We start from the raw sequence: 18,117 nt of genomic DNA, 5'->3' as shown, positions 1-18,117 counted from the left end.
CAGGATGCTATAAGCCCAGGGGCCCCAACAGGGAAAATAGCTCAGTGAGGAAAGGAAATAAGGAAAAATAAAATATTTTAGGAATAGTAACATTATTAGAATAAATATTTCCTATTTAAACTATGAAAACTTTAACAGAACAAGAGGAAGAGAAACTAAATAGAAAAGTGTGCTAGAGTGTACCCTCAAGCAAGAGAACTCTAACCCAAGGCAGTGTAAGACCATGGTACAGAGGCTATGGCACTACCTAAGAATAGAGAACAATGGTTTGATTTTGGAGTGTCCTTCTCTTAGAAGAGCTGCTTACCATAGCTAAAGAGTCTCTTCTACCCTTACCAAGAGGAAAGTAGCCACTGAACAATTACAGTGCAATAGTCAACCCCTTGGGTGAAGAAGAATTGTCTATTAATCACAGTGTTGTCAGGTGTATGAGGAAAGAGGAGAATCTGTAAAGGATAAGCCAGACTATTCGGTGTCTGTGTAGGCAAAGGGAAACAACCGTAACCAGAGAGAAGGGTCCTATGTAGTACTGTCTGGCCAGTCAAAGGACCCCATAACTCTCTAGCGGTAGTATCTCAACGGCCGGCTGGTGCCCAAGCCAACCTACTACCTACAAATTTGTGTTTGCCCAGAAGCCGTTTAAATCTATCTGCAATTTAACAAGAGGATTATCTCATGCCTATATATATATATATATATATATATATATATATATATATATATATATATATATATATATATATATATATATATATATATCTGCCTTTTTCCCCAGGTAACTAGAATACTGCTATTGGCGTAACTCCATTAGTCAAAGCTACCGGGGAACTGTAGAAGCTTGCAGGTGGGAGTTGGTTCGCAATTGGGTTGCACACGGCGCCACCTGTAGGCACGACCGAGAGTTCACAGGGGGTTTGCAGTTCCTCCTCTCGGTAGATGTCTGGGTATTTCAGCTGGAAAGTATAAGAGAGAAGAAATTGATAGCAAGCTAATAAGAGCGCCAAGATGCCCCAAGATGAATGATAGAATAAAAGACCTAACGGTTCGTACATGGGCACTTTTAAAAACATAAATCATACTTTCTTACAGCTCATTCCACAAACTTGTGGGTTATACAAAAAATAGTTACTGGTTAATAGTGTTAATTTATGTTTCATGTATGAGCATTATCCCATTTATGCAAACAATTATATATATATATATATATATATATATATATATATATATATGTGTGTGTGTGTGTGTGTGTGTGTATGTTCGCGCGCGCGCGCGTTAATCAATACGCATACTTAGGACAGATAGTAAATGTTTCCCAAGGACAGGAGACCGAAATTAAAAGGATAAGCATGGGACTGTGAGATCTTGGTAAACAAAATGAAATTATGAAAGATAAAATGCCACTTTCTTTGAAAATAAAAGTGCTTAACCAGATGGTCCTACCAGTATTAACTTATGCATCAGAAACTTAGAACCTTACTAAAGCCTTAGTACATATACAGCATGCTAGTTACAAAACAAAGAGCTATAGAAAGAATAATGATGGGAAATACAAAAAGCAACAAGGATACGAGAGCAAACTAAAGTAAAGGATATTCTAACAATATGTAAAAAAAAGAAATAACATATGCAGGACATATGAGAATGACATACAATAGATGGACATTAAGATTAAGAGAATGGGTCCCTAGAGACTGCAAAGGAAGCAGGGGAAGGAATAGAAGACGATAGATTGACGAACTAAGAAAGTTTGCAGGTGTGGACAGGCATAGAAAGACCATAAACAGACGCAAGTGGAAGGTCATGTCTGAGGCCTTCGTTCTGCTGATGAATATATATATATATATATATATATATATATATATATATATATATATATATATATATATATATATATATATATACACACACACACACACACATATATATATATATATATATATATATATATATATATATATATACACGCACACACACACACACACACATATATATATATATATATATATATATATATATATATATATATATATATATATATATATATATATATATATAGCTTTTTCATTATATAGGGGAGATAGTTCAACTGTTAGGCTACACTTGAAAACTGTCTCTTACTGTTTCTCAAGTTCTTTTCTGTGAGACATGTCATTCGAAGTTTTCTTTATTTTAATTTCTAAGAACTTAGGCCTAATACTTAACATTGTTTGTAAAACCTGATACTTATGAAAGCTTCTGGAAGTAAAATGTCTTAACTTGCCGGATTCTTCTTGTTTATTCTTATCCTACAATTCCTAGACCCATCTCCTCTTTACCAGGGCATTGTCTACATCAATATAACCAAGCTTATCTAGGCCTATCATGTGCAATTCCTTCTCACTTTGTTTAAACTTGACAGATGAAAAAGCAAAGATTATTGGCTCTTTATAATTAACTATAATAAGTATGCTAACTGTCAATCGATGACCATATAGGCCCTTTACCGATTTACACTAGTTGAATACGAACACCTGCGAGGAGACTTGAAAAGCATTAAGTCTCGATCGTAAACAAAAACATTATCCTACCTTTAATTCACTCTCTATCTTCTCCCTTCATGGATAGGTTCTCTGCCTTACATCTGGCCGTTTTTCTTAATCAAATGACAAATCTTCTCCCCTGAGAATGACTTAACCTACACGAAAACCCAAAGCGTTAGTGGGACACAAACAGCTCGATCACAACGCAACCAATTGAACCAATTCAAAGTTCCAGTGTTGCCAGATGGGTTAGTCTAAAAATCCCCAAAACTCATGATAAAAAAAAATCACAAAACAACCCGAAATTCCCCGTTTCCAAAAATATATTTTCTTCTGATCATGTAGGCTTTAATAACATAGAAATTACGCACTATACTCCATATAAGTGCAAGCATACTAATTGCAACAATATAAAGGTTTACTCATCTCTGACTTTTCTCCATGGAAATTTATACAGAATATCCCCATCAGACAACCAAAATCCCCAAATCTAGGGATAAATTCCCATTTCTGGCAACACTGGTTCCAACTACGTAACGACTCTTCTTCCTTTACCTTTCTGTAGAATAGACGGACGTTCAAAAGGTAGAAGACATCGATGTAGATGCCAAAGGATCCTAAGAAGAATACGACGAATGCCCAATAGCGGACCGTAATAAGCAAGTAGATAAGCCACCCAACAGCTATCATTCCATAAAAGGCGATAGTAAATGTCTTGACGAATAGGTAAAACAATACGTAGTAGGGGTTTTTCTGGGGGAAAAACATAACTGAGAATTATTTCATTATACTTCGGTTATTATTATTATTATTATTATTATTATTATTATTATTATTATTATTATTATTATTATTATTATTATTATTTGGTACACAACAACAGATGAAAATTAAATAAAGTTATTCATGAGAGGAACGAATAGAAAGTCGGGTTTGACTGAAATTACAGTTATAGGAATTCTTAGCCATCTGGAATATTTTTGTCAAGAGACGCACTTCATAATGCCAAACTACCCGCATAAATCTTTTTTTGTATAATGAAAAGACTATTTTCTAAAGATTCTACAGGAAAATTAACTCAAGAAAAAAAAATTTAATGACTACATAAAAGAAAAACGTTTAGGCTACAAGTTTGGTCTAGTGTCTAGACCTAGTGTCTAGACCAAACGTGTAGCCTAGGCTAGTCCCAGCGTAATTACATATATCATAAGTACTATTTGATTATTTGTGGCATCCCATTCTTGAATAATCAAGTCTCAAATCTTCAATGAAAAATAGTGATAATGAAATCAATTATTTTCTCTTACCTTTTTCACTCCCCATAACAATACGATGCTCGCTATAGCAGTTACTGCAGCTGTCAGAGCAGTTACGACGATGAATGTCACAACTGGGGAAGGAAAAGAGGGTATTTAAATGTCTTTTTTGCTCTTTTAGCATAGATCATTTAAAAAAATGGCTTTATCTTATTTCTACTCAAACTCCCTACAAGCTTTCAATGTGAAAAAGTGAAATGCTAATGTTTTGTCCGTTTTTTTTTTATAGCAATATCTTTCTAACTTATCTGGTTTTCTGGATTTGGTTTCTGAATTTCCTATCTCTTCTATTTTCTCTCCTATAAATTCCCCCTTTTTTTTTTTAATCTGAGAAACCACCTCCCCTAATTCACTAATCCCTGTTTAAAATGCTCACCAAAAAGTATATAAATTATTGTTTTTGAGTAACTAAAAATTAAAATCAAGATGTGTGATGTTGTAAATTGTTAAATTAGATGGATTTGATTATGGAAAAATGCTATTAAATATAATTATACTGTAAATATTGTGATTGTAAAGATGTAATTTAACTTTTTAATAAAAAGACAAAAAAAAAATCCCTGTTTTCTAATGCCAGAGAGTACACTCGGACGCACTATTCTCTCTCTCTCTCTCTCTCTCTCTCTCTCTCTCTCTCTCTCTCTCTCTCTCTCTCTCTCTCTCTCTCTCTTCAAGTTTTTATAGTTTATATAGGAGATACTTATTTCTATGTTGTTACCCCTCTTAAAATATTTTATTTTTCCTTGTTTCCTCTCCTCACTGGGCTATTTTCCCTGTTGGAGAGCCTGAGCTTAAAGCATCCTGCTTTTCCAACTAGGGTTGTAGCTTAGTGTTAGTAATGGCGGTCATTGCACCTCCCCTCTACCAAACAAAGACCCCACCAGCAAGGACTTCGTCGGCCGGCCACGAGTTTTGGGACCCTACCCAGAGTCTCACCCACCCCCCAACCATCCTATACCAGTCTACTCCCCTTTAAGGTCTCATTTTTCAGCAATCTTTACTTATCACGCGGCGATGTCAAGATCCCAGGAGAAAGAGGAGGCCTATTGATGGGGGTGTCGGGACACGTGACAAGGCCTGACCAATGGGACAACAGTCAGGCCAATCTCCCCCCCCCCCCCCTATTTGGGGGGAAAAAGGGAGCTGAGTCTGCCTAGGAGCAGCTGGGCATCCTTCTTCTTGACTCAACCTCCTTGAGGGAACCACCATCTCTCTTCACCCTCAAGAAATCAGGGAGGCAGGACCTCTGTTTACATATCCTCCACAAGGGAGGAACCAGAGTCCTTTTTACTAAGGTAAGATGTCTGATTTTGAGATCCTCGCTATCCTTACCCAACCTCCCATCCCTTCCTTATCACATCCCATTTTTTCCTTTTATCCTTTAAAGAAATATCCTACCCACTGAACCTTTTAACCCATTCCCTATATCCCTCCACGTGTGCCGTTTGCTTCTATCCTTAATCAATTCACCCTGTGACAGTGTTGATTCCCATGTGTAATGTTTAAATCCCTAAGCTTTGCATTTTCATTTAATTTGCTTAAAGGTTTTAACCACACGACTTCATTGTGTTCCAAGCCGGTAGAAGTAAGTGTGCTGTTAATAATTCAATTTATTTCCCTTTCCAGGGAACGTGATTGCTGTGCTGGAGTTTCATCCACGTCCCACCAAACTCCACTCGAAGCTCCTCGTGGCTTAAATTAAAATAGTTATCTGCTGTGCTCCCCTTTCATTTATTTTTATTTAAATATTATTGTAAATATATATAAATATTATCGGTATCCTTTGTCTTATTGCCGACTGGTGACCTTTTCCATTGCTATTTTTTTGTTATGACCCTTGAGTCCCTTATGGAAGGCTGGACTCGACCCCCAGGCCCGTAACATACTGGCGACCTTGCCAGGATTCGCTAAGACAGTAATTTCAAATTAATTTTATTAAAGTCAAATTCCCCCCTTTTCTGTCTTTAGCGACTTGACGAACCTCAATCTTATTTCAAGTAAATTATATTATCACTGGAGTTGGAACCGTAGAAGAAAACAGCAAAAGCATTCAATTCTCATTGTTAAGTTTTGTGTTTATTAGTGCGTGTGTTCGCACCGCGAACCCTTTTGTTTTGAAACCCACGTGATAAAATTTAGTCCTATTGTTTAGCAGGATAGCCAACTGCGTGAGAAGAATTTGTGTTCTGTTTTTCTGAGTGTTTATTACCACAGTGGTTAAAATTTCTCATTTATTAACTATATTGTGCATTACGTGAATGTGTAATTTTGTGTTAAAATTGAGTGAAGTGAAATTTACCAAATGTTTAGAAAAAAACGTGGTACACTAAAACACGTGTTAGTTTCCAGTGAGGCATAATCTGTAGAGTAACGGTAAGAACACGTGGCGTTCCTTATTTCAATTTTTTCTTTTGATAGTAAGGGTATTTAATTTCATTTTATTACTTTTCGTGGGATATTATTTTTATGTACATTTTTGAAAGGGATAATTTTCGTAGGATTGTGTAATATTGTTAACCTAAAGATAAAGGATTTATGATATCACATTCAATTTAATTTTTTTTCAGTCAGGGTATAAGATCATTAAGATAAAATATTTGGGAGTGTAATTTCTTAAATTAATTTTTTTTACTAAAGGGAAAGTATGTAAAGGGGTTGATGTTCCTAACGAAGCATTAAGCAAACTCAGTGGCATTGTTGGTTTTATTTAATTTATTATACTTTAAGTATAAATATTAGTGTGCTACTTTTATAAGCACACATGGAGTATGTGTTGTTTAAGATGTTAAGTCTTGATAATGAAGTTCATCTTAGTAACTTTAAAAAGTATTTATTCTCTAAAAACAACAGAGTTAAACATCTCCATCATAGGAGTGGAGCTGGTTTGGTCGGATGACCAATTCAGGTGAAGTATAGATATGAACTGCTTAAATTATCGATATCACAGATATCGTATGCTTAGTTGTCATAGCATTTAAACACAATATGGAAACTGTTACATTCTTTCTCGGAAGACACCTGCATCCGGTGACGACACAATCTTTCACACACTATGCATTGGTGTTGACGTTTCAGAAAAATGTTACATTGCCGAGGCTGCAAAGTGCATCCAGTTTATGATTTTATATGACTACAGCAAATCTCACGCTAGCATCTTCATCCAAAATGACATATTACGTCATGTGTTTTAAACATGTAATAACAAACTATTTCATTTATTACATAAATACAAACTTTGCTTTAACCCTGGATAGGTACGGTCCTCGGACACCCCTTTAAGGGTATACTCGGACGCGAACGACCCCGACGCCAAAAAAAATTCTTGAAAAATCAGTTTTTGCAGTAACCTCCTTTTTTCTTTTGCCAAAAAAAAACTTCAATGAATGCTTAAAACAACTGTAAAGATAAATACTACTCATCTGCAGAAAAACTATTTATTATAAATATTTTAAAAAATTAAGTAGAAAAAAAAAAAGACCTGACATAAAAATTCATAAAAAAAAAGTTTATACATATATACACAAATCCTTTTAGGAATTGATTCTTGAATGTTTAGGACACATCTTGATGTATTTTGGATGAAGTCAGACCCATGGAGGTGAAGATCTGAAATGAGAAAAAAAGGGTAACTTTTTTTGGCCAAAAAAAATTGTCCAAATTTCATGAATTTTTTTGGGTACCCAAATGAAATAGGAAGTGGCTAATTTTTTTAGGGAATAAACATATGTTATCCTAAAATAGAAATATGTAAAAAAATCTTCATTATTTTGTAAATTACATTTATATCAGGGGCCATATCTAAAGGTAATTTTTTGAGTACTTGGAAATTTCGTAAAAAAATACATATATTTAATATATAATATGATATTTATGCAGGTAAAAATATACCAAAATATCACAAATTCTATAGGGAACAAGAATATATATAGATAGGGCAGCTTACGCTTCGGATATGTCCACAAAATGGCCGCCAACCACACTGACTCAGACTCCCTAATCTGCCACTTGAAATGTAGGAAGGGTATGTCAATTTCAAGGTGTTATTTACTAATCTAATTATTATTGGATATGCATAAAAATTGTATGGTGGGTTGCTGGATAATTGTCGATTATTTTACGTTTATAAAATTAAAATTCTGACCCAAAAAATTTTTTTTGAAGGGAAATAAAATCGAAAAAAAAATGTAAAACAATATTTTAGCTAAAAAAATTTGATGATATTCAATCAAAAAAAAAGTAAACAAAATTTTCCGACAAATAAACATCTAGAGGAATCATTACTCTGTGATAGTTCCTTAGTACGTAGTAATTTTGAAAGAATTGAGAAAAAACGAAAAAATGGCAATCACCGGAAAATCGAACACATACCTATATATACGCCATATCTGGCTAAAAAAAAGATAGGCATGGGTAGCCAGATCATCTAAAAACACTTTCCAACACTATAAAAATATAAGTTTTGCGACACTACTTGCCAATTCCTTACGGTAACATGACTAAGCAAAAAAATGCAAAACAAATAAAAAGGGGCACTCGTGGAAAAATGGCCATTCTAATATACGGCATTTCAGAAAAAAAAAATTTCAGCCACGTGCTAGGCAAACCATCAAGGCATATTTTCCGACAAATAAACATATAAATGAAATATTACTCTGTGATAGTTCCTTAGTACGTAGTAATTTTGAAAGAAATGGGAAAAAACGAAAAAATGGCAATCACAGGAAAATCGAACACATACTTATATATATGCCATATCTGGCTAAAAAAAAAATAGGCATGGGTAGCCAGATCATCTAGAAACACTTTCCAACACTATAAAAATATAAGTTTTGCGACACTACTTGCCAATTCCTTACGGTAACATGACTAAGCAAAAAAATGCAAAACAAATAATAAGGGGCACTCGCGGAAAAATGCCCAACATTCTAATATACGGGATCTCAGATAAAAAAAAAAACATGCACGTGTTAGCCCAACCATCAAGGCACACTTTCTAACACATAAACATGAAAAAAAAATCAATAATATACGGCAATTCCTTACTACGTAGTAAATTTTTACAAATATTGAAAAAAAAACAGAAATTGGCAACCGCAGTTAAATACCCAATATACCAATAACTACGTCGTATCTGACAAAAACAAAATCACGCATGGGTAGCCAGATCATCTAGACACACTTTCCAACACTAAAAAAGCAAAAGTTTTACGACACTATTTCGCAATATCTTACGGAAAAATGACTTGGCAAAAAAATGAAAAAAAATGAAAAAGGGACACTCGCGGTAAAATGCCCGACATTCTAATATACGACATCTCAGATAAAAAAAAAGACATGCACGTGTTAGCCCAACAATCAAGGCACACTTTCTAACACATAAACATGAAAAAAAATGAATAATATACGGCAATTCCTTACTACGTAGTAATTTTTACAAATATTGAAAAAAAAATAGAAATTGGTAACCGCAGTTAAATACCCAATATACCAATAACTACGTCGTATCTGACAAAAACAAAGTCATGCATGGGTAGCCAGATCATCTAGACACACTTTCCAACACTAAACAAGCAAAAGTTTTACGACACTATTTGGCAATATCTTACGGAAAAATGACTTGGCAAAAAAATGAAAAAAAATGAAAAAGGGGCACTCGCGGTAAAATGGTCCTCGTGGTGATGAACGACATTTTAACTAAAAAAAAAAACATGCACATGGTAGCCAAACAATCCACCAAGACTTTCCACAACTGATAACCTATACAAGTTGCACCATTCTACGACAATTTCATAATACGTAATAACTTTGATAATTATGCAAACTACCTCAGAAGGGTAAACTCGGACGCGAACGACCCCGATGCGTCTCAGAAATCGGGGAAGGAGTACAGCTACAGCAATGCACATCTGGACACTACTAGAGCGTGTAGGGGAGACACCTCCTGCAGGTCGATCACCCACAAATTCAGTCACAGGGGTGAGTCACGTGAGAAAAACCTGTTTTTTTTTGACGCTCGGGGTCGCAAACGACCCACCGTACCTATCCAGGGTTAAAGTCACAGAGTTGCAAGTAGTGGTGTTGCAAGAATGCACCCACACATTTTTACAAATCCATTTATTTATGACTAGCGTAGAGGGTCACCCATTGTTGTGATTCCATTTTTTCTATGACTAGCATAGAGATTCACCCATTGTTGTGATTCCATTTTTTAAGACTAGCATAGAGATCCACCCATTGTTGTGATTCCATTTTTTATGACTAGCATAGAGATTCACCCATTGTTGTGATTCCATTTTCTTTAAGACTAGCATAGAGATTCACCCATTGTTGTGATTCCATTTTTTATGACTAGCATAGAGATTCACCCATTGTTGTGATTCCATTTTTTAAGACTAGCATAGAGATTCACCCATTGTTGTGATTCCATTTTTTTTAAGACTAGCATAGAGATTCACCCATTGTTGTGATTCCATTTCTTTTTATGACTAGCATAGGGATTCATCCATAGTTGTGATTCCATTTTTGTTTTGTCTAGCATAGAGGTTCACCCATAAAATTAGTAAGATGACTGCTGCGGAGATTCAGGACTTTGTGGCCCTGGCAGAGCGACAAGGTTACGAAGGAGAGGCATTGCAAGGCTATGTGCGGGAGCTTGTGAATGGGGTCAATTCCTGGAGGAAGGTCGAGCAGGAAGAGTTTGAGAGAGAGAGAGAGAGAGCGAGAGCATGAATTGAAGATGCAGGAACAGGATATCCAGCTAGCACGGATAAACAGCCCTCACCCTAACGGCATTCAAAATGGCCAAAGCTTCCCCTCCATGCCTGTCCACACACTCATTCCTCAGTGGGACGACAAGGATCCTGTGAAGTGGCTAAATGAGGTGGAGTCCGTGTTTCAGACATGTGCCATAGCGGAGGATATGAAGGCCCTACTACTGTCAAAGCATATGGCGGGGAAAGGGAAGAATGCTCATGCTGCGCTCCCCGCCGATAAACAGGGTAATTTTGAGGCCGTCAGGAAGGCTTTGATTGAAGCCTATAAACTAAGTCCTGAAAATTGGTGCCATCAGTGGCGTGGGCTCACCAAGTCCGCCACGGCATCTTGGTCTGATTGGGGTTTTCAGAAGGATAGGCTCAACACCCTTTGGGTCGAGGCTGCAAAGTGCACTACTTACGACAACCTCCTAGAGCTCTTCAAAATCGAGGACTTCCACAGGAACGCCCCACCGGCGCTCTCAATTTACATCTCTGAGAAAAATCCAGCTACGTTTAGAGCATGCTACAAGTATGCTGAAGAGTACGAGCTAGTCCGGTTCAACTCGGGACCCCCCAGCTCAGTCCCATTGGGCAAGTCTAAGCCCCGGCAAAATCCAATCTCCCCTACCAAGTGTGGCCATTGCAGGAGATCTAACCACTTGGAAGCCAACTGTCGGCTGAAGCTATCCGGTCAGTCAACTGAGTCCACGAAGCAGAAGAATAAGCCCAAGGTTAAGGTGGCGAAGCCGAACGATGCCAGTGCATACTGCGAGGTATGTAAGTGCCACGGACACACAAAGAACTACTCACTATGTCCCAGCAAATCCTCAGCCTCTTCTCCAGCTGCCCTCTCAATCTCTATCCGAGAAGCTACCAAAAGACAGCCCGCTGTTGGGGAGATCACAGTAGCTCTGCCTGAAGGAGATGGCTCTCCGCAATCGGTCAGAGCATTACAGGATACTGGTGCCGACGTTTCACTAATCTTATGGCACTAGGTGCCTATCGGTGCCAAAGTCCAGCAGGACAATCGCATGACGGCCCGTTGGATCGAAGGAGTCACTAAGGATCTCCCTACTGTGGAGTTGAGAGTGACCATGCCCCAGCTCAGCTAAAGGTGCAGGCTAGGGGTAGTGAGCGATCTCGGGCATGAAGGCTATGACTTGCTCTTGGGACAAGACCTCCTAAGAAGCATACAGCGCGTGCCCCTCAGGTGCATGAAAGCAGTCGAGCCGGAGCCCGGGACTGAGAACGCCCCTCCTGAAGAAGAAAAATGGCTAGCTGACATTGACCTCGGGGAAGTACCTTGGCTAAGTGAGGTGGCGCGAGAGCCTTCATCCTATAGCAATGAGTCTGAGCCTCATACCCCAGAAGCCTATTCGGAAGGAGCGGTGCTGCTCACCACCACAGGGAATGAAGCTAACCCAAATACTAGCCCAGGGGTCTCGGGGGAGTCTGAGGGAGAAGCGTCCATCACCCCAGAGGACCTAGGGAGTCGAACGGAGCTCATCAAATCTCAGTTGTTGGACAAGACTCTGAAAACCTACAGGGAAGCTGCTTACTCAGACGAAGCAGAGATGATTAACCTCTCAAAGGAGAATTTCCTGCTGAAGGAAGGGGTGCTCTTCAGAGTCACCCGAGGCCCTCACGATCCCGCAGAAGCCCTTCGCCGGCAAGTAGTTGTTCCCCGTAATCTCCGCTTGGCAGTGCTACGTATGGCTCATGAGGGATTGGGAGGACACTTTGGTGTGAAATGCACTACCCACCTGATCCAGCCTCATTTCTTCTGGCCGGGATTACAGAAGAGTGTTAAGTCTTACGTGGCTTCCTGCCATCCGTGCCAAGTTGCCGGTAACCCAAACCAGGTTGTGCCGAGGGCTCCTCTCCAACCCATTCCATCTGCAGGTATCCCCTTCCATGATGTACTTGTGGATTATGTGGGTCCCCTGCCCCGTAGTAAGCGTGGAAATCGTTTCTTATTAACAATGATTGATCGGTTCACGCGCTACCTCGAAGCTGTACCAACCAGGTGCGCCAATGCCAGTCATGCTGTCAGAGGACTGACTCAATTCTTTTGTAGGTTTGGGTTCCCAGCCACAATCCAGTCGGATAAGGGCTCTCACTTCATGGCAAGAGAGTTTAAGGCAGCAATGGAGTACCATGGTGTCCACCAGCAGACCTCTACTGCATATCATCCAGAGAGCCAAGGACTCGTGGAGCGCTCCCACCAAACGCTAAAAACAGTCTTGACGAAGTTAGGGGAGGCTGGCTCTTCGGATTGGGAGGAGAACTTGCCTTATCCTCTGTTCGCCCTCTGCCAGGCACACTCAGAAACCACAGGATACAGCCCTTTTGAGTTGCTGTATGCTCACTCCACACGTGGGCCACTAGACATACTCTATGAAGCTTGGGAGGACTCCTCCAAGGCCTCCTGGGTGGAAGAGCTGCCAGATATACAGGCTAAGTTACGAACTGCCTGGGAAATTGCCAAGGTTTCCGAGGCGAAGGTACAGGGCATCACAAAAAGTCACGTAGATCGTGAAGCCCAGGATCGAAGTTTTGAAGTGGGAGACCAAGTTCTGGTTCTCCGCCCAGGAGAACAGAGACCGTTAAGCACAAAATTTACGGGTCCCCCACAAGATTCTTGGGAAGAAGGGTAAATTAAATTACCTAGTGGATTGCGGCATAAGACGAGCCAAGTGGCTCCATATCAACCTGCTTAACCCTGGATAGGTACGGTGGGTCGTTTGCGACCCCGAGCGTAAAAAAAAAACAGGTTTTTTTCACGTGACTCACCCCCGTGACTGAATTTGTGGGTGATCGACCTGCAGGAGGTGTCTCCCCTACACGCTCTAGTAGTGTCCAGATGTGCATTGCTGTAGCTGTACTCCTTCCCCGATTTCTGAGACGCGTTGGGGTCGAGGGCGACCGAGTTTACCCTTCTAAGGTAGTTTGCATAATTATCAAAGTTATTACGTATTATGAAATTGTCGTAGAATGGTGCAACTTGTATAGGTTATCAGTTGTGGAAAGTCTTGGTGGATTGTTTGGCTACCATGTGCATGATTTTTTTTTTAGTTAAAATGTCGTTCATCACCACGAGGACCATTTTACCGCGAGTGCCCCTTTTTCATTTTTTTTCATTTTTTTGCCAAGTAATTTTTCCGTAAGATATTGCCAAATAGTGTCGTAAAACTTTTGCTTGTTTAGTGTTGGAAAGTGTGTCTAGATGATCTGGCTACCCATGCGTGACTTTGTTTTTGTCAGATACGACGTAGTTATTGGTATATTGGGTATTTAACTGCGGTTACCAATTTCTGTTTTTTTTTCAATATTTGTAAAAATTACTACGTAGTAAGGAATTGCCGTATATTATTCATTTTTTTTTCATGTTTATGTGTTAGAAAGTGTGCCTTGATGGTTGGGCTAACACGTGCATGTCTTTTTTTTTTATCTGAGATGCCGTATATTAGAATGTCGGGCATTTTACCGCGAGTGCCCCTTTTTCATTTTTTTGCATTTTTTTGCCAAGTCATTTTTCCGTAAGATATTGCCAAATAGTGTCGTAAAACTTTTGCTTTTTTAGTGTTGGAAAGTGTGTCTAGATGATCTGGCTACCCATGCGTGATTTTGTTTTTGTCAGATACGACGTAGTTATTGGTATATTGGGTATTTAACTGCGGTTGCCAATTTCTGTTTTTTTTTTCAATATTTATAAATTTACTACGTAGTAAGGAATTGCCGTATATTATTGATTTTTTTTTCATGTTTATGTGTTAGAAAGTGTGCCTTGATGGTTGGGCTAACACGTGCATGTCTTTTTTTTTTATCTGAGATGCCGTATATTAGAATGTTGGGGGTTTTTCCGCGAGTGCCCCTTTTTATTTGTTTTGCATTTTTTTGCTTAGTCATGTTACCGTAAGGAATTGGCAAGTAGTGTCGCAAAACTTATATTTTTATAGTGTTGGAAAGTGTTTCTAGATGATCTGGCTACCCATGCCTATTTTTTTTTTTAGCCAGATATGGCGTATATATAAGTATGTGTTCGATTTTCCTGTGATTGCCATTTTTTCGTTTTTTCCCATTTCTTTCAAAATTACTACGTACTAAGGAACTATCACAGAGTAATGATTCATTTATATGTTTATTTGTCGGAAAATGTGCCTTGATGGTTTGCCTAGCACGTGGCTGAAATTTTTTTTTCTGAAATGCCGTATATTAGAATGGCCATTTTTCCACGAGTGCCCCTTTTTATTTGTTTTGTATTTTTTTGCTTAGTCATGTTACCGTAAGGAATTGGCAAGTAGTGTCGCAAAACTTATAATTTTATAGTGTTGGAAAGTGTTTCTAGATGATCTGGCTACCCATGCCTATCTTTTTTTTTTAGCCAGATATGGCGTATATATAGGTATGTGTTCGATTTTCCTGTGATTGCCATTTTTTCGTTTTTTCCCATTTCTTTCAAAATTACTACGTACTAAGGAACTATCACAGAGTAATGATTCATTTAGATGTTTATTTGTCGGAAAATGTGCCTTGATGGTTTGCCTATCACGTGGCTGAATTTTTTTTTTTCTGAAATGCCGTATATTAGAATGTTAGCCATTTTTCCGCGAGTGCCCCTTTTTATTTGTTTTGCATTTTTTTGCATAGTCATGTTACCGTAAGGAATTGGCAAGTAGTGTCGCAAAACTTATATTTTTATAGTGTTGGAAAGTGTTTCTAGATGATCTGGCTACCCATGCCTATCTTTTTTTTAGCCAGATATGGCGTATATATAGGTATGTGTTCGATTTTCCGGTGATTGCCATTTTTTCGTTTTTTCCCAATTCTTTCAAAATTACTACGTACTAAGGAACTATCACAGAGTAATGATTCCTCTAGATGTTTATTTGTCGGAAAATTTTGTTTACTTCTTTTTTGATTGAATATCATCAAATTTCTTTAGCTAAAATATTATATTGTTTTACATTTTTTTTTTTCGATTTTATTTCCCTTCAAAAAAATTTTTTTGGGTCAGAATTTTAATTTTATAGTCGTAAAATAATCGACAATTATCCAGCAACCCACCATACAATTTCTATGCATATCCAATAATAATTAGATTAGTAAATAACACCTTGAAATTGATATACCCTTCCTACATTTCAAGTGGCAGATTAGGGAGTCTGAGTCAGTGTGGTTGGCGGCCATTTTGTGGACATATCCGAAGCGTAAGCTGCCCTATCTATATATATTCTTGTTCCCTATAGAATTTGTGATATTTTGGTATATTTTTACCTGCATAAATATCATATTATATATTAAATATATGTATTTATTTACGAAATTTCTAAGTACTCAAAAAATTACCTCTAGATATGGCCCCTGATATAAATGTAATTTACAAAATAATGAAGATTTTTTTACATATTTCTATTTTAGGATAACATATGTTTATTCCCTAAAAAAAATTAGCCACTTCCTATTTCATTTGGGTACCCAAAAAAATTCATGAAATTTGGACAAATTTTTTTGGCCAAAAAAAGTTACCCTTTTTTCTCATTTCAGATCTTCACCTCCATGGATCTGACTTCATCCAAAATACATCAAGATGTGTCCTAAACATTCAAGAATCAATTCCTAAAAGGATTTGTGTATATATGTATAAACATTTTTTTTATGAATTTTTATGTCAGGTCTTTTTTTTTCCTACTTAATTTTTTAAAATATTTATAATAAATAGTTTTTCTGCAGATGAGTAGTATTTATCTTTACAGTTGTTTTAAGCATTCATTGAAGTTTTTTTTGGCAAAAGAAAAAAGGAGGTTACTGCAAAAACTGGTTTTTCAAGAATTTTTTTTGGCGTCGGGGTCGTTCGCGTCCGAGTATACCCTTAAAGGGGTGTCCGAGGAGCGTACCTATCCAGGGTTAAGCCCTATCAACAAAGGGCCAATGTGGTGGGTACTGTTACCCAGATCCACTCACTCGAGAGCAACTCCGAGGTTCTGGCCAACTTTAAGCTGGTCACTCCTGCTTTGGACACTGTTAAGAGGGGTGTTGTCAAGAACCTCCTGCTACAGCACCCACAGGTAGTGCGAGACACACTGGGTCACACCCAACTATTAGAACACAAGATTGACTTGGTTCCAGGAACGTGTCCGATCCGCCAGAATTATTATCGGTTAAACCCCCAGCGGGCTGAAAGGGTGTCGGAACAGATAAAGTTGCAGCTCAGCTTAGGTCTCATTGAGGAAAGTGAAAGTCCATGGGCATCACAGGTGGTCCTAGTGCCAAAAGAGGGAGGAGGGGATAGGCTGTGTATAGATTTCTGCAAATTGAATGCGGTGACAAAACCTGAGTCCTACCCACTCCCTCGCATCGAGGATTGCTTGGAGAGCTTAGGTGAATCCCCTTATCTAAGTAAGATCGACCTAGAAAAGGGCTACTGGCAGATACCACTGACAGAGGAGTCGCAGCCACTGACCGCATTCATAACCCGAGATGGACTTTACCTGTGTCGGGTGATGCCTTTTGGTCTTCGGAACGCACCCAGCTGCTTCCAGAGACTCATGAACAAGGTACTAGCGGGGATTTCCAACTGTGTGGTTTACTTAGATGACGTCGTCATTTTCTTCAAGACCTGGGAAGAACACCTCCTAACTCTAGGGAAGGTGCTGAGGGCCCTCCAAAAGGCAAATTTGGTCATCAACCTCAAAAAATGCACGTTTGGCGGGACTGAGATTACCTACCTGGGCAACCAAGTAGGAGGGGGCAAAATAATGCCCAAGGATGCAAATATCCGTACAATACAAGAGATGCCCTACCCTAGAACTAAGAAGGAAGCCCAACGATTCCTGGGGATGGTACAGTACTTCCGGAGGTTTGTGCCAAACTTTTCTCAGGTAGCCGCTCCCATCACAGACTTGTTCAAAGAAAACAAGCAGTTCTGCTGTACAGATGAATGCCGGGCAGCCTATGACCACCTAAAAGGCATTTTAATGAGCCGTCCCATGCTCCATGCACCAGACTACACTAAACCTTCCGCTCTCAACGTGGATGCCAGTGACATAGGGGTGGGAGCTGTCCTCCTGCAGGAGGAAGATCAAGTCCGACACCCTATTGCATACTTCTCAAAGAAACTGAACCCTGCTCAAACTAGGTACAGTACTATTGAGAAAGAGCTCTTAGGCATAGCCTTGTCACTGAAGCATTTCGAATCATATCATGCTGACCATGAGTTCCCACTCACAGTCCTAACGGACCATAACCCTCTGACTTACTTGACGCAGTTCCGAAATAAGAATAAGAGACTCATGAGGTGGTACATGGACCTCCAAGACTACAATTGGAAGGTCGAGCACATAAGAGGCACAGATAATAAAATAGCAGATGTCCTCTCCAGGCATTAGTGCTCAGGGCACAGTGCCATGTCCCTAGCCTGTAGTCATACTCATTAAGTTAAGTTAGTTTGTATAAAAAAATTTTAATTGGCCTTGGTGTCTCCCCAGGTAGATAAACTTGAGGAGCCATTTTGGCCTCATTATTTAG

General features: G+C 38.7%; 1 protein-coding gene across 4 annotated transcripts in view; it reads right to left on the bottom strand.

Annotated features, from left to right (window-relative positions):
- Positions 1-754: 754 nt before the first annotated feature.
- LOC137622593 (uncharacterized) overlaps positions 755-18,117 on the bottom strand; it is a 23,555-nt gene continuing 6,192 nt past the window's right edge. For all 4 annotated transcript variants that reach the window (XM_068353214.1, XM_068353220.1, XM_068353202.1 and 1 more), the window contains exons 4-6: positions 3,827-3,909; positions 3,075-3,272; positions 755-953 (exon numbers count right to left, since the gene is read on the bottom strand). In XM_068353214.1, the coding sequence (XP_068209315.1) occupies positions 780-953; positions 3,075-3,272; positions 3,827-3,909 (455 nt within the window). In that variant the 3' untranslated portion in view covers positions 755-779. The remainder of the gene's footprint in view (positions 954-3,074; positions 3,273-3,826; positions 3,910-18,117) is intronic.

The sequence above is a fragment of the Palaemon carinicauda genome, chromosome 2 (genome assembly GCF_036898095.1).
Source record: "Palaemon carinicauda isolate YSFRI2023 chromosome 2, ASM3689809v2, whole genome shotgun sequence".
NCBI lineage: Eukaryota > Metazoa > Arthropoda > Malacostraca > Decapoda > Palaemonidae > Palaemon > Palaemon carinicauda.
Note: the sequence above shows the minus strand (reverse complement) of the source record. Positions and strands in the feature narration are given on the sequence as shown.